The sequence below is a fragment of the Patiria miniata genome, unplaced genomic scaffold (assembly GCF_015706575.1).
Source record: "Patiria miniata isolate m_02_andy unplaced genomic scaffold, ASM1570657v1 HiC_scaffold_29, whole genome shotgun sequence".
NCBI classification, from domain to species: Eukaryota; Metazoa; Echinodermata; class Asteroidea; order Valvatida; family Asterinidae; genus Patiria; species Patiria miniata.
The window spans coordinates 24,777,998-24,801,296 of NW_024037068.1; the positions used below are offsets into that span (position 1 = coordinate 24,777,998).

At 39.6% G+C, this 23,299-nt stretch overlaps 2 protein-coding genes across 2 annotated transcripts; both read right to left on the reverse strand.

Annotated features, from left to right (window-relative positions):
* Positions 1–2,544: 2,544 nt before the first annotated feature.
* Positions 2,545–15,690, reverse strand: LOC119736087 (titin-like). The gene is made up of 10 exons (XM_038210093.1): positions 15,445–15,690; positions 13,455–13,751; positions 11,716–12,042; positions 10,983–11,270; positions 10,138–10,158; positions 9,064–9,318; positions 8,340–8,510; positions 7,076–7,109; positions 5,769–5,827; positions 2,545–4,808 (listed from the first exon to the last, which is right to left on the reverse strand). The coding sequence occupies exons 1-10, from the start codon at positions 15,644–15,646 to the stop codon at positions 4,699–4,701; spliced, it is 1,764 nt and encodes a 587-aa protein (XP_038066021.1). The 5' UTR covers positions 15,647–15,690; the 3' UTR covers positions 2,545–4,698.
* A 600-nt stretch (positions 15,691–16,290) lies between these two features.
* Positions 16,291–22,375, reverse strand: LOC119735304 (nephrin-like). The gene is made up of 6 exons (XM_038209003.1): positions 22,297–22,375; positions 21,505–21,813; positions 20,420–20,746; positions 18,095–18,388; positions 17,276–17,296; positions 16,291–16,298 (listed from the first exon to the last, which is right to left on the reverse strand). The coding sequence occupies exons 1-6, from the start codon at positions 22,373–22,375 to the stop codon at positions 16,291–16,293; spliced, it is 1,038 nt and encodes a 345-aa protein (XP_038064931.1).
* Between the last annotated feature and the right edge of the window lie 924 nt (positions 22,376–23,299).

Sequence of the window (23,299 nt, forward strand, 5' to 3'; positions counted from 1 at the left end):
AATAAAACGCAAGGTTTCAGCGCACAAAACTGTTAAAGTGTTATACCATGTATTGAAACAAGATACAGCATGTCCCAATAAACGTTGTGCACGAGGAAATCGCTGATGTTCCCAAAAGTTGGTTAGACTAACTATTAAAATTTTATAGCATTTTCAAGCATATGGTCTTGTTTATAATTGGTAAAATAAAAAAAAATTCAACCATGCAAACCAGAGAGGTCTTTGATTTGGTAAGGCTTTGTATTTTTCAACCTGCACAATGTAATTTTCACACTAAATATTTGCTTGTATTTATACGTGGTAAATCCTGTTATTGAAAATTACTGGAGCATCAATGTTGTGAAGACCCTTTTGACGTTCTTTGTTAACATGCATATTATGCAGGAGGAAAATAATATAGCCTTACAAAATCAACGATATCTCTGGTTTGCATTGATGAATTTTCTTGATTGCAAACAAGACCATAGGCTATAAAATAATATAAACTTGATTAGCTAGCATGACCATGCCTTTTGAGCAAATCAGCGACTTCTTCCTGCACAAAGTTTATTGTGACGCGTTGTAGAGTTTATGATAATAATTATAAAACCAGAGTGCCATTTTGCAGCGAATTGGGTCACTGTATAACCACGCCATTATGTGGGTGTAACTCAAATACTGAAGAAAAAAATCCTTTTATTTCATCAGTTCAACACTTATTGATTGTCATATGTAATTTTCGTGCTGTTAACTATCGTCAATAACCTATGAGTTACGCCTGATTGTAAGCCCCAAAATGGCGTCATTGCAGCGGCCTCAAAATAATGTCTGTTTGCCATGCACAACCAATATCTGCTTAACAATAAAAAAAAAAAAAAAATGTCAAATATTTTTTCGAAATAAGACACTTCAAAACCACTCTGATAAATAAAACAAACTTCCAAATGAGGGCATAGAAATAACTGGTGGTAAAAACCTACTGACAGAATATGACCTTCCCCTTGACCTTGGTGTCATCAATGAATACATGGAATTGCCTGTCCGTCTCTTGTCACACATTATTCTGATGATTTTGTTTACGTCTTTGATCTCGCATATGCATTCAGGTTTGGGTATACTGATTTAATGAAAAAGCATTAGGGCTTTTGATTAGTAGGTGTATGAGTTAGACATCCGTTCTCGATAAAATAATGAATTTAGTCTATACTAAAGAAAATTCAGACTGAACTCACATTGTGTAGAGATCTGAACTAACGCCAGCACCACAACAGCGTATTTCATGATATGCGCCATCTTCTCAGTACTGTTTTGAGCGACGTTAGAGATAGATATTTAGTACTACAGTATTTCTTCCATATATTGTGGAATTTGGACTCATTATCGATGACCCTTTTGGTTTTGATTGAATATTAACCAATGGCGCTGGAAAGGCTATCTAATTATAAGGCCAAGTTCGAGCAGCGACTATTTGTCAACCATTGGTCAATTTTGCCTGGTAGCCTGTAAACAAAATATATCCTTGGTACCAGGCAACACCGACCAGTGGTTGACAAATAGTCGCTGCTCGAACTTAGCCTTAAGAGAGTAGGTTAAATGTTGATTTGTTTTCAACTGGTACTGGGTACCACGCGGAATGAGTAAAGAAGGTATTAATAGACCCATTATCTATTGCCTGTCCTGACAGAGATTTTTAGGACAAGATCAGTCACTATACATACTCAAGTACATGTATATAGGATACGCCTACGCCTGTACAGTGCATTAACATATAGATAAAATAATCAGGGGCGTAGGAAAGCCATTTTTTAGGGGGGGGGAGATTTCTTGAAAAGGGCACTCGCATATCCGTGCTGAAATGTAGACACGTTTTTTTTTCTCCAGACACTTGGCCTCCGTAAAATCAAATAGTGTGCGTGTGTGTGTGGGGGGGGGGGGGGACCATCTGTCGATGGGGGCACTGTTCAAAACGACTATTATGAACGCTAACGGACAATATATGGCGCTTTTCGGGTCGACAATATGCGCAAAAAAGGCACGCAGAACGGCTGTTGGCACAAAAAAAGACACTAAAAAAAGGCACTCGTTCAGAAAAAAAGCACTTGTTAAAAGAAGGGGGGGTAGCGCTTGCAAAAAAGGGCATTTGAATGGAAAAGGGCAGTCTTTACAAAATATTGGGGGATTCCCACTTAACCACCCCCACCCCCGCTGGCCATGCCTATGGTAATACAACCTTATTTTAAGAATAGTACTTGCATTATAAGGAATTATTGAGGTCCGATAAACGTTGAATATTTAACATAGTGAAAACTCTAATCACAGCCACTCTCGTAGAGAAATTTGAATGAACTATTTAATATTGAATCTAGAACAACGCATATAATCGACACACAATAAACATCATAACAGTGTACCTCAGATTTTAGCTCACGAAGACGGCATCGTCCATTCACGATGCCGTCATCCTGTGATATTATCTCCAAAGACAACATCCGGAAGACGACTTTGAAATACCTTCTTGTACTAATACTGACAATTAAGTACTACAAGTGTACACTTGGCCAAATGGAATTGAAATATAGCTTTATTCACTGATATGTTATATTTATATTGTTTTTTAAAGTTTCATCTGGATTTTAATGAATTAAAATGCGACTTTTAATTCTTGTCATCATAAGATTCTTTTTCAATACGATAGGATAGGATAATATATTTCTTGGCAACCGTTAGGCTGATTACATAATACACCAATTTCACATAAAATTATAACAGCTTAAAATACACATAAATTAACGGATGCAAAATACCACGAACAATGATCCCAAGCTAAAACATAAGAAAACAAGCAGATCAAAAAAGGAGATTGCGTTAAAAACTACCGGTTGTTTTAAGGATTACAAAAATGCATGTTCTTTCTTGTATAATATACTGTTTCGATGGCCAATTGAAAATTATTTTCAAGGTGATAGCTACCATCATTTAATAAAGTTATAATTATTATGTAGATCTATATATACATTGAATAAGATAAGGACACCCAACAAAGTCATTGCTGTTCTGAGGAGGTTTAATATAACGTTTCAAATGGACATAGCCGTTCTTCATCAGGCACTGTATAAAGCAAAAGAATGATGAAATTGAAACATTGAATTATAATAAAACGAATTATCGCCTTAACACTTATGGTCGCTTTACTCAAAGTTTGCCCCTAGGTGACCATATGTGAAACTTAACAAAACAAAAACTAATGAAATGCAACACACACTTTGTGAAAATACAATCAAAGGAATTCATGAATTAAAAAAAACCCGTCTGACTGTACCGATAGGCCGGTGCCAAAAAGCCAAACAAAACAACACGATAAACAAGTGATCTAACTCCGTGAAACTGACAACCCCTAAAATTGCGCTTTCAAATACATAATGTACATCACAAAAAACACCATTAACATGCTCAGTCTTCAACAAACAAAGCCTTGTCGGATCCTGTCCTCTCCACAGAAAGTCATCTCTTGCCTTTTGTCAAGCTAAATAATAAACTTTCAATCGATCGATAACGGCCACGATAATTGCCAATTACACTGACTAAGTGGCAGGTTCACACACAGTTCGCGGATCGCAACAGATCTTCCAATACCAAACAATGTCCGTTACATTAACGCGAGTTCCCCAAAGGAAATGTCTATCAAGACGTTTTCGTAAAACTGTTCAGTTGCCCGAATACAATTCTTTGTAGCCAACATGCGATTATAACCCTTGATCTCTTTTGATAAATAATTGATTACTTTTAAAGATGTTGCCAAAAATATGCTTGCGTAATGGAAAACAAATATCTATATACATGCACTTCGCATTTAAACCTGCTCTCTTAAGCATTTTCTTAATCAAATGACTTTAAGTAAAATCTTGTAACTTAGAACAACTATTTATACACACATAACATTAAGAAACAATTAGAAAAGTCTAGATCTGTACAATTACCCAGTTGGAAACAAAGATACTGACATTAATGACATTTAAAAACGATCCGATATATTCCTCAATTCATAAAAGAGACATTTCTGTAAGGGCGTCCTCATATTCTTGTTCAGCTGCTCGAAAAATACATTTTGTTTGTTGTCAACACGCGATTTACATGTAACTCAGGTAAGTTATTTGATACAAAATTAATGAGATGAACAATAATTAAACATGTATTTTTATACAATGCATAACTACCTAGCTTTTTGACACCGATTTATAGTTTTCAATGCACTTCATGCAACGCTTTGTGAAGAGAACCACGACACAAATTTGTTAACGTCAAGCTTCTGAAAATCAAATATAAATAAAAAAGTCACCCAAATTCTTTCCTTAATCTACAGATAAATTGAATCAAATTATATTTAAAATTAAATTAATTTCAGAGATAGTTTTCGTTTTGCAGAAATGACACTGGAGCCACAGAACGCGGTTTTAAGAAACCTTGGATTTTTTGAAATTTTTTGAACAAATACAATGGTTTGAAAAAAAGTTTCCTATAGTAATGTTTTGAGATAGTTATGCACTCAGGAATTATAATTATTGAACATTATTTTTAAAATATCCCGGAGAAATATAATTCTAGTGGAAATAAAGGACACAATTACAACGACATTTATAGTTCTGATGATAGTGAGACTCATGCCTGCATTACGTCATCATGTGCCTGCCTTGGTGGATGCATGCACGGTCCAATAGGCATCTAGACTTGTTCTTCGTTTTCATTGATAGCCTGCTGGGATGTGTGAGATGACACACAATCGTACGCCGGTGGGGGTTCATCGTCATTTTTGCCAGCATTGACATCCATTTCTACATTAAAACAAATATGTAGGTGATCTAGATCAGTTTTATGCATGGCTGTGCACAATCATGTCTAATGTTGTTTGGCTGAATCCAATTTGATTGCGTGGTTTATATCAATATTTTGGCGCCATCATAATAGCTTAACTGGTAGGGAATGTTTACATTTAGGCATCGCTGAGTTTTGTTCATGTTTTATATTGTTGATCAATATATCATTAACACAGTATTCGGGCAAAGATTTTGAGCCCAATTTTACAGAGGAAAGCAAATCGCCACTGGATAACTGCTTTTGATAATCTTTTCCATGAAAATTTTCTGAGGACACTGAGTTCTTGAACCAATTCTGAGCCGACATTTAGTCAAGATCACTCAATTTCTGATTATCAGCTGCATGCACCCAGCTGATCCTAAGGAAATTGATCTGAAAATCATTGGTAATGCTAAGCAAAGTTTATGTCTAGTGAGGGTTTGTGGTATAACACTAGTGGAAGAATCTCTTTTGAGAAGATGTGTCGTTCTGAAAAGAACCAGTGGGTTTTTTTTCAGAACGATACATCTTCTCAAAAGAGGTTCCTGGGTTTTACCGCGAAACCTTCATGTATGTTTGTTGTACATACCAGGTGTGGACATTCCTTTGTTTTCATGTTGTAGTTATTGTGTTTTCATGTTGTAGTTATTAAGACATATCAGTGAATAAACTCATCCAGCTAATCAAACGGTGAAAACTCTTTCAACCCATTTTTTTCTATGATTTCCTAAAGTGTTTCTCTTCATTTTGCCACAGATAATACATGGTGAATGTAATGCTTGTACATCAGATCACGCCGCCACCACGCAAAATTTCAAATCTTACTTAAGTTGATGTCACTGCCAATTCACGGGGACACTGGGTTACTAAACTGGAATCACCGATTGAATATTTCAAGGATAGTGTGTCGGCTTTGTTGGCCAACAGGGCGTTCTTACCAACTGCTTGCACGTAGCTTGGAGGTGCATCGTACGAAGGGGTGTAAACCTCAACTGTCCTGAATAGTTAAGAGAAAAGCACGACAAAACGCTTTGATATCTTGACCCTACGATCAGTTTTCTAAATAACGCCAAGCCTAGCAAATAGCCTATTCCATGCATTCATCAAGTCAACCGTCCATCTAGCATGAACGATATGTCTGACCCGCCTAAAGCAATCAAATTGTAGCTGAATGAGAAGGTCAGTCTTTCACTTGGCTAGGAGTAAGGGGCTTCCAGGAAAAACAACTACAGTTTAATCCAGTTCTACTGGAAACTGGTGACTCATTTTGAGCTGGTTAATTGGTTTAACTGGTTCAAAACAAGCAAGCAAGTTCATAGCCAGTCATAAATGTCCAGGTCAAATGGTACCAGTTGCGGTTGAAACCAGTTGAACTCAATTAATGCAGACTATTCAATTGACCGTCCATATTATCTTTGAAACAAAGATCGCTATGAACATTTCTCTTTTAGGTCATTTAATACCAGTGGCCCAAATTTTGGTCCGAAGATGATAGCCTATCTACCAGTGTGAAATTTCCTGCAAAGGCAACCTGTCAGCTCAGAGTTATAGCAGAAAATATAAATATTTAGGAGCTGTACCTGTTTTGCTGTCAACCGCCACCCAGTTAGTGTTGGAAACAGGTGTAATAGAGGAACCGCCCTATAGACCAGCTAGCGCTCAGCATACATAGCAAGCGTGATATCCACGAGTCTGCCATGCAGTATGCAATTATAATCGTGTATTTTATTTCCAATATTCAACTCGAAAAAAGGAGAGAAATACAAATGTCCATCAAGTCGGACTCAAGTCCAAGTCGGTGTACTGAGTCAATAGCACAGATTACCCTTTAACCATCTACACCACAAGTTTGCTATCTATAGGGGGGGGGGGGTATGAATGATGACCAGACATAATACCTTCTGATATGGAGGCGAAATGACAGATACATTTGAGGACATTCTTTTCTTAAAATTTCAAAAAAGCAAACCAGCAAAAACTGAATAATATATCAGGGGAAAGTTAGCAAGCGTGCACTTCATTGACAAGGCTAAAACTCATTGGACCAGTCAGCAATTTATGTCACAAGCAACATCTTAATTTTTTACGTCTGGTAAAAGCCTGCATAGTTCGCTAGGTCACATTTTCCTAGCCACACAGTATTTGCACGTCAAGTTTATATCAATTCGCATGATGGACAGTGTTTCTGTATTAAGACTCTTGCCATTGCGTTTTTGTGAAAAAAAAACAGCATGTCATTACTTACGGATTTGTTTGCGGTCCATTTCTCATGAACTCATCTGTGATAAATACATGATAAAAGTACAATTTACATCAGAGAGAGATATGTCCAAAAGATGGAATATGCGTTTGGGTGAAAACAAATACTTTTTTGAGTTTTACCACTCACCGACGTGTGTTTACAAACAGTGTATACTCAGTGTTGTCTGGAGAAGTTGTGAAAAAAAACCACATCTTACTCGGGTTGGGATGCAACCCATGAGCTCCTGCTAACTAAAGGCAGACGTCTGACCACTCGACCACCCAGCTTGCTGGGGTCGGCTAGCTGGTATGAATCTGATATAGCAGCGGGTACCGCCACCAAACTTTCAAAAGATGGACGCGTCGGGATGATGTACATTACATATTGAGATATTTTTTATGTGTGATTTAAAATAAATTTGATTACCTTGGGTTATCGAGAAAAAAAAAATTCCTTTTATATTTTATTTGCTTTTGGAAGTTGTGTTCCGGTTGTTTTTCTGCACCATTTACATTTGAGAAATTCATTGAAAACTTGCGATATCCAATATTTATTGGTTTATTTCATCAAAATCATGTTGCAGCAAAATGCTGAATAACATGACATTTACAGCCTTGAATGTTTATTCATGTTTTGAATAAAAAAGCGATATTTACTTGCAAGTCACATTTTCCTGCATACTGATTTAACGGAATATATAATCACCAGCATGAAATAAAGCAGATGGATTGCGGGAAAAAGCATGTGGAAAGCAATATCTATAAAAAAACGATTGGTTGAGTGTAGAACTCGACGTTTCGGACAGTGTGCTCTGCCCGTCCTCTGGAGGGTGAGTGATGGGCTGTGGATGATGCTGGAGATTTAGGGCTAGGTGTGTTCAGTGGGGTGTGACTGCTGGATGTTTGTGCGCTGGGGTGTGTTGGATGCAGGATGCTGCGCCCAGATGTCGTTGATGTAGAATCCGATGTTTCGAGTGACTGTGTTGTTGCAGTGGATCTCGATGGCTTCTCTGATGCGTCTTTGGTGCCAGTGGGTGACCAGGGCGATGGTGTGGGCTTGGTCCCAGTGGATGCGATGATAATGTACGTGTGAGTGTTTGATGATGGCTGACTCGTCGATTTTTCCTTTTCTGCCGTGTGCTCGATGTTCAACGCTGGTCAATATATTGACCACTGTTGAAATATTGAACTCGGAATATACTGCAATATATTCCGAGTTCAATATTTCAAGAATACCAAGTGGATTTGTTCGCTTTAATTTTGCTTACCATGATGGCTGGTCTTGGCACAGTTGAAGCACTTGCAGTAGCACATTGCAAAGATCGCAATTATCAGGAGAATGAAGCCAACAGACACGCCCACAGCTACGATCACTACATTATCATTCTTCGCATCGCCTGTTGCAATTGGTATGGTAGGCCGAGGAGTCGTAATAGTAACTGTACAGAGATATTTGGTAATCGAGGTGGAGACGATGAGCTTCATAAATCTGACTATAGTGAACCTGCTTTTGGCCAAGCGTTATTATAAAATTAAGGGATTTTGAATGGAAAATTAATGATTTTTGAGATACCGGTGTTAATGCCACATCCAACTTATTCCTTTCCCAGTTTCGAATTGAAAAGAAAGCAGATGTACGGATTTCTTGATCGCCAATACAAATGTTTGTCTATGGTGTAAATCGAAGACATCGCGCTGTTTCTTTTGTTTCTACTTTTTTGACAGCATTGGTTTTGCACATGTTGCCACTTAAGGATTGTCCAAGGCCTCACTTGGGTATGTGTCCCCAATCAGAAAAGAAGTAGGCCGACCTCGAGTGTGTCTTCGATTTACACAGTAAATAAAACATGTGCACCCGAACATAACACGCGACCTAACTTACGAATCGATACTTCAGACGGGATACTGCACTAGGCATATGTCCGAAATTAGAAAAGAAGTTTTATGGTGTTCCCAATAGACATGTGTACACAGACGCACATCATAACTTACCAATCGTAACATGAGACGAGTAACCGCACACCTCGTCCCGACAGTATAGACAGTGGAAGTGGACTGTGGGAAACGGGTCGGAGTACAGGAAGTCCACGTCATGCTGAATGCAGTCCAGGTCTGGCCTCAGACTCACCCATTCCCCTTGAGCTTCGTCATATACCTCAAGTCGTAGGCAGGTTCCGGCGTCGTCGTCTTCCGGTATACCGGTGATGACAAACTTGCCTTGTGGCTGGATGTATATCACCTCTATACCTGGGAAAGTTAGCAAATATTGTTAATCAAGTTCCTATGTGGAATATTTAACTGACCTCTGCAATTTCATCTTTAAAACGAGAGTCCCGTGCTTTTTGGGTGGGTCAACCTTAAACATTTCTTAAATTAAATTGATCATTTCTCGGATGTTCTCATGAAGTGGCAAAATCATACATATCTGGCAAAAAAAGGGGAATCACGAGATAATCGTTTTTGAAGCTACTCTTTTTCTTTTAAATACATTATCAACCAGTTTGCAGTTACAGAGTCGGACAATTCTGCATTGTCCAATAACTTATGCCTTGCTCTGTGCAAATTAACAGCTGTTTGTAAAAATACATCTTACTTAGAAGGTAATTCAAAAATGCTTTCATCGTAACGTTTCAAGTCTTTTGTCGTCCTATTGATGTGCAAGTATTCATTTTGAGTGATATAATTCAGTGATTGCACATTAACGGATGTTAAATAGATAAGAATCGAATGCACAGACCTCATTCAATTAAGGTGTGCCAAATTGAATGACGGCTAATTGTTATCTTATATTGAATGAAGCAATTTTTGATTTGGAAACAAATTTGAATGTCTATAGACGAAATTGAACGTAATGAACATGAATAAGAACCGAACAAGAAGTTTGATAAAAATCGCTTTCATATTTTGTTCTAAAACAAACGTGAATGAATTTCTAGCTAATTTGAGCGGGAAAACCTTTAGAAACCTTTCAACTTTGTGGTTTTAAAAGCATTCCACCTCCAATTGTAATATAAGCCTACATACTTAACATCCAAACAGGCAAAGCATCGTAATCAGTACACTTACCCATATAATATGGGGATGTAGCTGCAAAGTAACAAAAATGGAAGGAAAACAGAAGTGAAAAACTGTTAGAAAGGAATTGTAATTAAGCCCAAAGTTGATCGACAAAAAATAACTCGGTTATAGCTGCCAACTAGCACCTTGGGAAAGTCAAAAAGCGACAGGGTGGTTGTTGGGAGGGGGAGGGGCTTGAACAATCTGCCCTTAGGATGCACTGTTCAAACATGTATGTGTGCACATCATGTATCAAACACTAATTTTACTTCCCAATACACGATTCGCTGTGCGCGTGCAAATTTATAGAGGATACCAAGAATTCTAGTTTGGAAGAATGTGCACAAGTAAGATAACCTTCATCTGTTGCAATTTACGTGCGAATTACATTTCCGTCTTCGATGTTTCCGATTGCATGGATTTACATAATGCAGGTTTGGTTACCACTGCTCCCATCGTGAACATTTATCTTGTGCGTTGATCCCGATTTCCAAAGTTAAGACCTTTAGTAAAAACACTTTTTACACTACAGTTCTCTCTTTGTGTGTCGGGCCTCGGGTTATATGTAGAACACGTACACATACGCAGATTTAATGAGAAGTGTGTGCTTGTTTGTTGATTTGTAGTTTGCTGGGTGGGTTGTTGGGGTGTTTGTTTGTTTGTTTCGTTTGTCTGTTTGTATTTATTTGAGTGTCCACGGATGTATCACTAATACAAAAACGGGATATGAAGACCCAGTCACAAATTCTGATAAGCAGTGTCAACATGTGATGTAATACCACATCCGAGCGGTTGTCCAGGTTAACATAAAAAAACTACATGCAGCTTCCATTGTGACTATTATTGCTACTCACGTTTAGTGCGCACGGTCAGAGTCGCATAAGGACCGGAGCCATGTTTGTTTGTTGCATACACTGCTATTTGGTAGAGTGTGTCCGCCTTGAGGTTAGGGAAATAATCCGACATATCAGGAATCATGCTCGGTCTCCAAGCGTGTGGATCGAATTCCTCAGGAATCTCGCGTTTGTTGACATAATAACGCTCTAACTTCTCGCCTCCGTCATATCCCGACTCCCATTGGAACACGATTGAATCTGTTGATAAGTAATCCAGCCGAAGTCCATTTGGCCGCTCAGGCTTTCCTAAATTCATGAAAAAAAGAAGAAGAAGAAACCATAACATTTAGAGCTTCGCATTTATTGAGTTTCAAACTTTGGGTGACCGGGCAGAAAATTATTTCATAGGACATTGCATATGTTGTGCATATTTTTTTTTTTATGTTATAACATAAATTTGGTCTATCGAGTTTAATCATTCGTTTTACTTGATAAAAAAAATCATCTTTTGTACACGAACACGTTATTAACAGTTTGATGACGTCACCAGTTAAAATGTGCACATGAATACTGATTTATTTATGAGAGGATACATGTTCATCATGAGGTGAAAAGAAGTTCTGAAAATGTGGAAGGTATAATGATTATAAAAGTGTCAGATGCTGAAATGCGCGCAGCAGAGGCTCTCGGGAAACAAGCATAGGCCTACACTGCCTAATTCGAGTCAATGATGAGAACAAATTAAATTTACCTGTTTCTTTCAAAAGTATTTCGTGCTCGTCAAATGTACCGGTGTTACTGGTAGCTCTACACCTGTACATCCCATAATCGGTGATGTTCTCCACTGGAGAAATGATCAGGTGACTGATGACATGATATTCAAAAAACCCATCTCCTGTAATGTTATCTTCCAGTGAAATCCGGTCAGGTATTGTGTTGTTGGTTATGATGGTGTCGTTTGGACTGTACCAAGTGACATTGGGGAGGGGATTGCCTTGGATGATGCACTCTAAGGTTGCTGTGTAGTTGTCGTTCGCACCAATCCAGCTTCTTTCCTTGTCAATGATTTCAGGCCCATCTTTGACAAAATAAGAGGTAGAAAAATATGACAAATAAGGTCCGCGATTAGGTAAAAGTCATCCGTTGGGAATCGTGTACAAAACCAATGGCGACTCTCGCAAACATATCCAGGATATAGGGGCTTCAAGAGTAGTAAGTAAAGTAAAGTAAAGTAAAGTCTGTCACGAGCCAATGTAGCTCATCAGGCCGGCGTTTATATCCAGTTTCAGTAGCATGAAACGACTGAGAACATTTCTATTCCCCGTGGATGGGATGCTAGTCCATCGCAGGTTACTCCCCAGCTAATGGCGGTACCCATTTATACTCCAGGGTGGAGAGGGGCAAGCGGGGGTGAAGTGGCTTGCCCAAGGACACAATATATGACAAGCAGCTGGATTTGAACCCCTGACCCTCTGATCATGAGTCACGAACCCTAACCACTAGTCCACACACTCCCCCACTCAAGAGTAACTGCAAGCAATCAAAATTATTTTTTTACAACCAACGACGAAGGACGTACCACTCTGGTATGTGTATACAGTCCCAACAGGTGATCTTAAAAAAAAAAACACACTCACAAAATTTGTTTTACATACTCTATGTATGTGGATATTCCTTTGTTTTCGTGTAGTTAAGAAAACTAGGTACAAAAATAACTTTACTTGAACTGTGAAAACTCTTTCAACCCATTTTTTTTTTAATTCCCTATAGTGTTTCTCTTCATTCTGCCATGGATAAACTTAACCCCAAAATTCCTCTAAACCTGTTTTCCAGAGAAGGCGAAACGTTATGTGGGCACGGCTTAGTCAACATAACGTCAATACAACCGGCATTATGTGGACATCTTTTGTTCACAAGTCCACATAGTGAATGTAAAACAAATTCACGCACACCCACACACGCAGGCATAGAAGTGGGGTACTTCCTTAGTTCTCGTGTACTAAAATTTTGCAAAGTCGCGCACTAATTTCAAAATGCTCTTATTCTAACCAGAATAAATTTCCCGGGCTGAAATTCGGACTTAATATCCCTTTTCCAAAACTCTTCAATTTACGACACAACAACCCTCCTTGAAAATTACTAGTTTTTGAGTAAAATTCATATATCTATTTCGTAAAAAATTGAGGGTTGCTAAAACTGTACCCAGTAAGTCAGGGGGCATTCCTTGTGGGGTACGTCCCATTGTTTCGGTACCCCATACGGCAGTGGTAAGGTTGTACACGCAAGGTGGCTCAAACACTGAGGGTGTTAACACCATTCCGGGGCAATGAGACCCTGCAAGTCGGTCTTAGTCGGTTTTGAGTTTGCAATTTTATTTAACAAGAACACAAAAATAGATAGGTATAGGGCCTAGGTCTACAATAGGTAAAGGGCTTAGGTCTACAATAGCGACTGGTGTGGAGATCGTTGGGAGGGGTCGTATATACTCACAGTAGACAATAACGGCAGTCCAGAATGAAAATGAATCCGGGTTCCAATCGCCCGATGACCAGTACGCCCTCCCAGCACATCGGTACCAGCCAGCCTGGTCCCTGAGCAACCCCTCAAGGGTCAAGCTGTTGCTGCTCTCAGTAAACGTCGGCTCGGTGAGATTGGTCGAGGTCTCCTGATTGAGAGTGTACTGCCACTCGATCCATCCCGAGTTGTAGGTGTTGAGGAAACAGGTCAGCGTGACGTCACCTCTCTCTGAAACAGGTGCCGATGGGTTCTTGGTCACGGAAAGCCACACTGCACAAGTTACGTAAACAAAGACAAAATACCAGAGAGTTTTATGGAATTTCATTTTGGAAAAGGTCTAGTTTTACACGATTACATGTGTTTGTACCCTGTAAAATGATATTGTTTGGCAAAACACTGTAAGCAGTGGCGTAGCCAGGAATATTTAAGTGTGTGTGTGGGGGGGGGGGGGCGCTGGGGGGCTGGAACATTTCATGGGGGGGGGGGCGTCATGTAGGGGCGTCAATCGCTTCTCAAAAGTGTGTGGGGGGGGTACATACCTTGATCAGAATTGATGCGAGCGCGAAGCGCGAAGCCCTTACGGCGTGGGGGTTCGGGGCCCGCTTAAGGGCCCCGAAAAAAATGGACTCTAGATGTTCTGTGGTGTGATCTGAAGCACTTTCATACCACTTTCCTCCATGCTTTAACTAATATTTTCTTAGCAAAAGATAATTATTTGAACATCGTTTTCGAGGTTGGAATCACTGAATCAGCTATCAGTATTCTGAGCTATAGGCGGGGGTTCAGGGCCCGCTTAAGGGCCCCGAAAAAATTGGATTCTTGATGCTCTTTGGTGTGATCTGAGGCAATTTCTTACCACTTTAACCAATAATTATCTTAGCACAAAAGATAACAATTTAAACATAATTTTCGAGGTTTTCTCAGCTAAAGGCATCAGAAATTTTTTTTGAACATTGTTTGCGAGGTTGAAGTCATTGAATCAGCTACCAGAATTCTGAGCTATAGGCGTGGGGTTCGGGGACCGATTAAGGGCCCCGAAAATATTTGGATTCTAAATGCTCTGTTGTGCTATCTGAGGCAATTTCTGACCACTTTAACCAATATTTTCTAAGCAAAAGATACATTGTAGTACATAATAGGGCCCTGTAAATGAGACACGAGTTCAAAAATCGGGGGGGGGGGGCATTTGATATTGTGTCCCCCACCCTTCAAAAAGTGGGGGGGGGGGACCAGTCCCCTGTCCCCCCCCCCCCCCCCCCCCCAGGATTGACGCCCATGGCGTCATGTAGATCAAATATAATTTTTTTAGAAAATCTCAGTGGGGGGAGGGGGGGGGGCGTCTGGGGGGGTGGGGGCGATAAGGTTTCATGGGGGGGGGCTGTCGCCCCCACGCCCCCCCCCCCTCGGCTACGCCACTGATTTCAAGGAATTTTAATTGGTCTATTATTATTATTTAGCTTATCTGAATGGAGGAAAAAGTTTGTGTGTGGCCAATTCGCGTGTTATCATGATCGCTGACTGAAACTGTGTGACCCACGGACCACCTGTCTATAATACGTGTTCCGTGGTGTGAGCGAGCAGTGCAGTGGGTGTTAATACGCATTTTAGATTACCATTATGCGCTATGTCACGCCGGTTGCCAGCTTACTGGTCCGCGGTCGCCGGTCGAAGGGTCGTTTCTCAGTGGTCACCATGTGGATCATTCGCGACTATTTAGATTTAGTCAATGATCATTTTTTTAGAAACTCAAAATCTCAGTTGGGGGGGGGGGGACTGGGGGGGGGGCGACAAGGTTTTATGGGGGGGGGGGGCGGTCCCCCCTGTAAGCAATGCTAATTGCCAAACTTTGGTGTAAATTCATCCTTTTGTGGGTAAATTTGGGAGAATTTGCCAGAGGCTGAAGTCAGATGGTACATTCCAACCCTTTGCCGAACGTTTGTTTTTAATGTGAAGGTATACTTACCTTTGAAAACGTAAGAATTCCTACCGCACCGTCCATCCCGGCAGTAGTACGATACTATATTGTCGGAATACGGGCCGAAGTATTTGAACTCGCCGTCATGCTGAATGTTGTCCAGGTCTGGCCTCAGACTCACATCATCCACGCTTCCCGTCGCCCGCCCCGCTAGTCGTAGGCAGGTTCCTTTGTCGTCGTCTGTCGGCATGCCAGTGACGACAATTCTCCCATTTGACTTGATGTATGATACTGATATACCTGAGGGCGATCAAAGTTAGACGATGTCATTTGTGGTACTGCTCACCTGTATGGGTCATTTTCTAAATCGGTCCTCTCACGGTGAAAGGGTGGAGGCCTAACTGGAATTATATGTCTTCTTCTTCTTTTTGTTAGATAAAGTTACTTAGGGGTTTCTTATGGCCTTCCATTTTAAATATAGCATACAGGGCGTATCTTGTGCAAAATTAGGCCTGTGTGTTTTAATTTATTCGACAAAAGGGCGTATATTGAGATGCATCCTCTTTGTGCTCGATGCAACCTGATTGTAACGAGGCAAAATGGCATAACTATGCAACATACGCATTTTTGCCTTATTACGTAGAACGTTACACTCATCGTCAAAGTGCGTTAATAATTGTGCATTTAGTTTAGGTTATCTAAACTTCATCTTTATCCGAAAATAAACCTTTATATTTTGTTTGTGATACTTCATGGTAAAATGGTGCAACTGTTTTAAAAATTGCCGTTAAGAGCCGAAATATTGGGATCAACTTTTTACGTGTCCCTGTTACAACTGACACCCATGATTTTATGACCATAAGTACATTCGTCGCCAATAGCGAAAATGATTTGCTAACTATCTACCAAAATACAAATTGAAGTCAATCTTATTGACACTTGAATGGCAAAATTTCAGAGTAACGATGTAACAGAGACAAGACAAATGTCAAGGTTTAGATTCTTAATTAATAAAACGACCAATAAGCCAGGTCAGAATCAAGCACTTGACGTGTAATGGTAACATGTTCCGGTTGATATTTTACCTTTAAAAGGAAACAAACACGACGTTATTTATCACACGAGGGCTTTAAATTAGCTAAAGTTTTTTTTTTATCATGAGCTCCAATAATCCAGACGAGTTACCAATTCCAAACTGTTATATGAGCGCGTTGCAGAAATACAAATCGGAGAAAAACGCATTTAAAGGTTTGACACGAGTTTACTCAGTAAAATATTCCATCTATCTTAGAGGTTTTAGTATCACTTAGCGTGAAAATGCTTAAACTACTCAATTATGAACGTTATATTGTAAAAATCTGCTTAGTTAATTAGCAATTAAATGATTAAGATGGGTGTCAGTTCGTGAAAACGAAAATGTATGTGTTTTTGGAGAGTGCACGCATGCAATAGCTTAGTGAGTGTCAGTTCGTGAAAACCAAAATTGACGCGTTTTGGGCGAGTGCGCGCACACACTGCGCATGCGTGCGCGCACTCTCCAAAAACACGTCAATTTTCGTTTTCACAAATTGACACTCCCTAACGCTAATGCATGCGCACACTCTCCGAAAACACGCAAATTTTTGTTTTCACGAACTGACACCCTGTGCATGGTCACTTCGTGGTAACAAAAAATACCAGAATTGACCGATTTCTTGAGAATTCATTAGTAAAATTTGCTTATTTTAGATGATTTCAGCAATTGTAACTTTGCAAAAAAGAAAATTAACTTAAAAAAAAATGTGTACACATGTGATGCAGAGGGTGAAAGTTGGTGGTGTCGGTGACGATATATATTCCAAATACGTCAGCACAAAACGAAAAGAAAAGGTGCACTTACCCAACTGACCCGGTTCCAAAGCTGTAACATAACATTACAGGAAAACGAGGACAATGTTAGACAGAAAATCATTAAATTGAAAAGAAGCCACAAACTAAAATTACTATAAAGACGTCGTTAACGCTTCCACAGTAATCCAAATAAAAATAATATAACCAGGTATTTGTATATTATCCTAGTCTAAACCAGGTACCGTCTTCCTGTTGCTATATAGGGAATATTTTGCTACTCACGTAATACTTTATTTTGAAAAAAAAAACAAGCTCACATTACCGTTACACAGACCTTTTGAAGTTCGCAGACAAACGTTTTCAACATTAATTTCTCCCATTTGAAGACAGTATCTTCCTGCCACTTTTGGAGTTTGTTTCCCTGACAATGATCCAACTATGTGCTAAAAATCGTTTCGATATGTTCAGTATTTTTCATATGGGGCGCTGTTCAAAGTGCACGATTTTTAAAGATCTCGTTATTTGTATATTTTTAACAATTATTTTTAGGTATACATGTATTGTGCAAATATCTTATTTATCTTTATACGCCTATATATATATTTTTTGAACAGGAATCTGGATGAACACATCATTTTGATGACAGTTTTATACTTTCGGATAATAGGCGTTGCTCTTTATGGCCATCCAACGCTGGACATTAAAAAAAAGGCAATCGTGAAAATAAGACCACTCGCGAGAAAACAATCGTACCACATTACCCCAAGGATACACCAATGAATTAATTAGGTCGATGCATCAAACATATACATGTGATGCAAAAGCATAAAGGGCGAAGGCATAAAAGCAACATTGGAAGGATACTCACGCGCAGTGCGCACATCTAGAGTCGAGTATGGACTCGTCCCGAGTTTATTCCTCGCATACACTGCTATTTGGTAAAGTGTGTCCGGCTGGAGGTCAGTATACGCCCAATACCGCTCCTGCAGGCTACGTTGGATCCAGTTCGACGCATTGAAATCTCCCGGAATCTCGCGAATGTTCATGTAATAGGACTCCAATTTCTCGCCCCCGTCATAGCCTGGTTCCCAGTTGAACCCGATGGTATCCTTAGTTACGTAGTTGTTAGATATTGCGAGGTTCTTTGGCGCCTCAGGTGGTCCTGTAAAACAAAATACTCATTAATTTATAAAAAAAGGGGTTCCTAAACCAAACGCATTGGACTCTTCAACCTCCCCCTCCCTCAATTACCGGTAGATATATCCAGGTGGAGGTGGTATAACGGATACGCATTTTTGAGTGGTCGGGCACAACCCGAACACTGTCTGGAATTGTTCTCATATAATTATCTTTCCTTTTTTCCGGTACGGCACGTTTCCGCGGGTTTTCTCCTAAACGGTTCATTATAGGAACTTTGACGTCATAATGACGTCACCGGATGTCAAATTACAAGCGATTTCTGCTGAAAAAAAATGACCAATTACTTCTACCCATCACTCTTGAACAACATATTCAGTGATGTTTATATTTTAATGAATTGATAAACATTTCTTTTCGTGTACGTTCACTTGACCCTTTCTTCCGGGTCAACCGGAAGGTTAAAGTTAGGTGAATTCAAAATGAAGACTTTAGCCTAAAATCAAAACAAGCAAAATTTCTTCCATACAGTTTAAGGTATGATTAAAAAACCTAGTGCGAACTTGTAACATGTTACGAAGATGCTTTATATTTTGTTGCGTCATCATGACGTCATCATGTATCAAATTACATGTGATTTAATGTCAAATTTTGACGAAATAATTTGTGCTATATCTTTTGAACTAAATATAGTATTGCGTTCGGTTTTTTTTCGTGAGATTGTAGACTATGCTGTGAGAAACATTTTCTTGGCCCTGGACACAAAGCTGCTTGACCTTCACTTCCTGTTTTACCGGAAGTGCAATAAAAACCGAGTTTAACTCAAAAGCAGAAGCATTTTACTACACAAAAATAAATTATGAAAGTGAGGAATGCCAGACACAAAACAGTGTGATGACGTCATCTTTCGAAAGGGCGCTCCGTAGCGGCATATTAAATAGCGTTTGCTTCCTTTAACTTGAAAATCATCCTTAAAAATTTCACCAAATTGCACCTTGATATTCTTTGATAAACCACAAATAAGTTGGCAAGGTTTCAAATTCATGACGTCATAAGACCGGAGGTTACTTCTTTGAGAATTTGACACGACAATATTTTAAATTTAATTGTATCATTTGATCCATGTCATATATATTCATAGCCCAAATAACGATACCATTACAATGTTTACCATTTGCCTCCAAATACTGTGACGTCATTAAACCGAACATTAGGAGTTAGGAATACATAGTTATATTACCATATTTCCATACGTTGCTTAATTTCACAATGAACATTTATCTACTCCGAACTTAATCAGTATTTTTAGATTAATGACGTAATCAAGCAAGAAATAACTTGTATGTGTGCATAGAATGTTAACTAAAGTTTATCACACCGTTGAAGATCCATTTTTTAACAAAATAATTGATTGTACTGGAAAAGATTTAATTGTGTGATCCTTTCTTCTTACAAATACCATATTCATAACTCAACTCGGCAGTGTTTAATGAACAAATTGCCTGCTCGACCACTCTGCGTTTGTAACACCAAACGCGAACCTCTAGTTTTAATTCTTAATAATTAGGGCCTAAATTAGAAGAGAAGTGATGACGATAGTTTTAAATCACTGATTCTCATCCTCATTATGAGTCGTGAAGAACAGTTGAAAGTTAAGACAAGCGGAAGCACCCTGTACCATCTTTCTCCGGCTTTTAAAATCTGAAAAAGCCAGCCAGCTTTGCCTGGCCTCAGGACATTTGTCTTTTGATCCAATACACTAAGCAAAATCAACGTTAACATTGTGCCTCCTTTAAAAAACTGTCCGCTCAACAACGAAAAGCAACATCCTTGAAGAATATAAAACACAGTCATTCGCAATATTTGAATCTAATACTTTTTAAAGCAGGAAAATATTTTGTTAAGGAAACGTTTAGTTTTCACTTGATGTTTTGGGTTTTTTTGCTGATCGGATTGTGTGTATTTTTTACACTAATGTCCTTTGCCGGTATCTTAATCATCTATCTTCAAAACTCAATACTTCGTTGAAACCAAGGGCAAATGATAACGTCATTACCTGTTTCTTTCAATTCGATGTCATGGTCGACAAATGTACCGATGGCGTTGGCAGCCCTACACCTGTACATCCCATAATCGGTGCTGGAATTCACTGGATCGATGATCAAGAGACTATCGACTATATATCCAGCATACGGATTCTGATAAGAATCTTCTTCAATTGAGACTCGGTCGGGATCCGTGTCTTCGGTTATATTTGCACCGTTTGGACCGTACCAAGTGACTGTAGCCTGGGGATCGCTTCGAACGAAGCATTCTAAAGTTGCCTTGTAGTTGTCGTTCGCACCAATCCACGTCCTGTCCTTGTTCATATATACGGGGCGATCTGTGAAGGAAATGGTGAAGAAATTCCAGATAAAATATAAATCATGCCTGGTTTTCGAGGACGCACCAACTTCACAGGAAGATTTACCTTAAAACGTCGTTTTATTTAGCAAATATATTAAAGTTATCTCAGTCAATTTAATTAAAGGTTTTGCTGGGAAGTATCATATCTGAAAAAAAAAATGTTAGGCCAAAAAAAATAATAAGTCGGTCTCTGGTCAGCGCGCGCGTCGATTTTAATCATGCGCGTCAATCTTTTTTTTTCCAAAATGTTCCGCGGTAGCTCCAACAGCGCCCTCTATTGCCGCACCTCCTCAATTTTTTTTTACCAAAGAGCACCAAGGAATGGGAAATTGCACCAAGGCAAATGATCGAGAGCACCAAGGCAAATTATGGAGAACACCAATGTACACGAGGACACCAATAGCAAAATAGTACCCCACCTTGACTGTACAAACCAAGCTTGAAGGAAAAAAAGGTAAAAAGAGACCAGAGACCGAATATTTTTTTTTGGCCTTAAAAGAGTAGCTTTTGTTAACATTAAATCACAAGGATTGAACTGTAGTACCAAAAGTTAAAGTCCCTTAGAATATTTTTAGGACACCTGGCACAACAGGGGAAATGGACTCTAGAACAACACGTGAATACCCGACTACGATACAACGAAATACCGTTCAGATAAACCAGTAGTGTTTTTTTTTTTATTTCATCATAGATCATGTTCGCGGATTGGCAAGTATGTGTTTTGGGTGTACTCACAGCGGAGCGGTAAGGAACTCCAACCAGACATTGTAGTGGGATTCCAATAGGCTGGTGACCAGGAGGTGCTCCCAACACATCGATAGTAGCCGGCCTGGTTCCCAGACACCCCCGTAAGTGTCAAAGTGTGGCTGCCTGTTACGTATGTAGGCTCGCTGAGAGTGATGATTTCGTCCCCAAAAAGGGTGTGCCGCCACTCTATCCATACAGAGAGGTTTGGGTTGTCGCTGCCGATGGTGCAGGTGAACGTGACGTTGCTGCCCTCAAAGACGGTACCCCATGACGACCTGGTCACGGTAAGTGTCCAATCTACGCGGGAATAAAAAGATACTTGGTATTTATGTCCGTGAAGCCAATATGGCTGTCGCTAGTTCGATATTGTTGGGGCTCATGTTCGATGTTCATGAACATGCATTTGTACATCGAACACGGATTTATATTGATCACTTGTTATTGGACATTTGATTAAATACAGTCTGAAAGCGCCGAGAAGGATTTGACGGGACCTTTAGAGTGTAAAATTATTTGATATTTCAGGTGTTTTCGGTCTTCGGAACTACTCGTCTCGTCTCAATGCTAATAATCGACCCGACTTAGCCGAAACTGTTTTGAAATCAATGGTATCCCTACCGTCGTAAATGACTGCAGGGGTTCAGTCACGAGATATACAACACCAAGGACGGTGTTCAAGTTGATAAATTTAACAAAGTTTTTGGATCCCGTTTCAGATAAAATTCGTTATCTTAATTATGGGATAGTGCTCCAGTAATAAGCCATACGTCTTTGACTTACTTTGCGCACCTAACTGTGTACAGCTGCAGATCCGAGCCAATAATCCCAGCAGTATTACTGCGTACTTTACGAACTCCATTTTGGCAGCCATGAAAAATTGAGGCGTACTCACAATCATCTGGAATTTGGACTCGAAACCGATTAACGTAGGCTACTCGAAACATAATATAGCCAAAACAACCACCATTTTTTCGATGACAGCCATTAATGGAGGCAGCAGTTGACAATAATTCGTTGGTGTAAACAGAAACGATGATAAGCGTTGACGAATATATTTGTGGGTTAAATTAGTCACCTGAAATCAGAGTGGGCATGCGCAAAGAGTTAGGTTAATGAATGCCCACCGATTCAGTATTAACTACATTGGAATTTCTTGTCTGCCTGAACAATCGGCTGCAGACATTCATATACTGTTCATGCATTTAGAAAGACTACCAAGTATTGCAATATTCCCATTTTTTCTAGTACGTACCTCTTCAAAAACCATGACGTCATATGCCAGTTTCGGCAAAATCGGTTGTCACCCATGGTGTCGATACACACACAACAGTGCTTGAAGTTTGTAAAGTTTGAAGTTTGTTGGATGATTTGCTCAAAATTGGCTCAAAATTCAAATTTAAACTGTCGTAGTCATCAGCGGCGTAGCCGGTAATCTCATTATGGTGGTGGGAGGGGGTGGGGCAGAGGGGGGGGGCTGAATTTTAAAGTGGGGTGGCGCCCAGTTTATCTGTGTTGAAAAGTAGGCACTTTTTTACTGGCTAAATACCCGGCCTCTGCAACGTCAAAAAGTGTGGGGGAGGGGGCCTGGAAATCAGTTATATAATTATGGGGGCTTCATTCAAATGCAACGCACTATCAGACAATATACCACGCTCTTTATGGCGGGCGGCACCAATGAATGACGTTCGCGTGATTTTTATGAGGGGTACTCGTTAAAGAAATTGGCCGCTCTTGAAAACGAGGAGAGCGAGGGAAGAGCGAGGATTTGTTAAGGGACGTGTGC

Excerpts from the sequence above, each read along its gene's own strand:
- LOC119736087 (XM_038210093.1), bottom strand. The coding sequence starts at position 15,646 with ATGCCGACAGACGACGACAAAGGAACCTGCCTACGACTAGCGGGGCGG. Across the intron at positions 11,271-11,715 it reads AATACTTTTGAAAGAAACAG|GAAAGCCTGAGCGGCCAAAT; the intron begins GTAAATTTAATT and ends TCATGAATTTAG. Across the intron at positions 7,110-8,339 it reads TGCCAAGACCAGCCATCATG|ATGAGTTCATGAGAAATGGA; the intron begins GTAAGCAAAATT and ends TATTTATCACAG.
- LOC119735304 (XM_038209003.1), bottom strand. The coding sequence starts at position 22,375 with ATGGAGTTCGTAAAGTACGCAGTAATACTGCTGGGATTATTGGCTCGG. Across the intron at positions 20,747-21,504 it reads GAGTTCCTTACCGCTCCGCT|ATCGCCCCGTATATATGAAC; the intron begins GTGAGTACACCC and ends TTTCCTTCACAG. Across the intron at positions 17,297-18,094 it reads TCTAGATGTGCGCACTGCGC|CTTTGGAACCGGGTCAGTTG; the intron begins GTGAGTATCCTT and ends GTTATGTTACAG.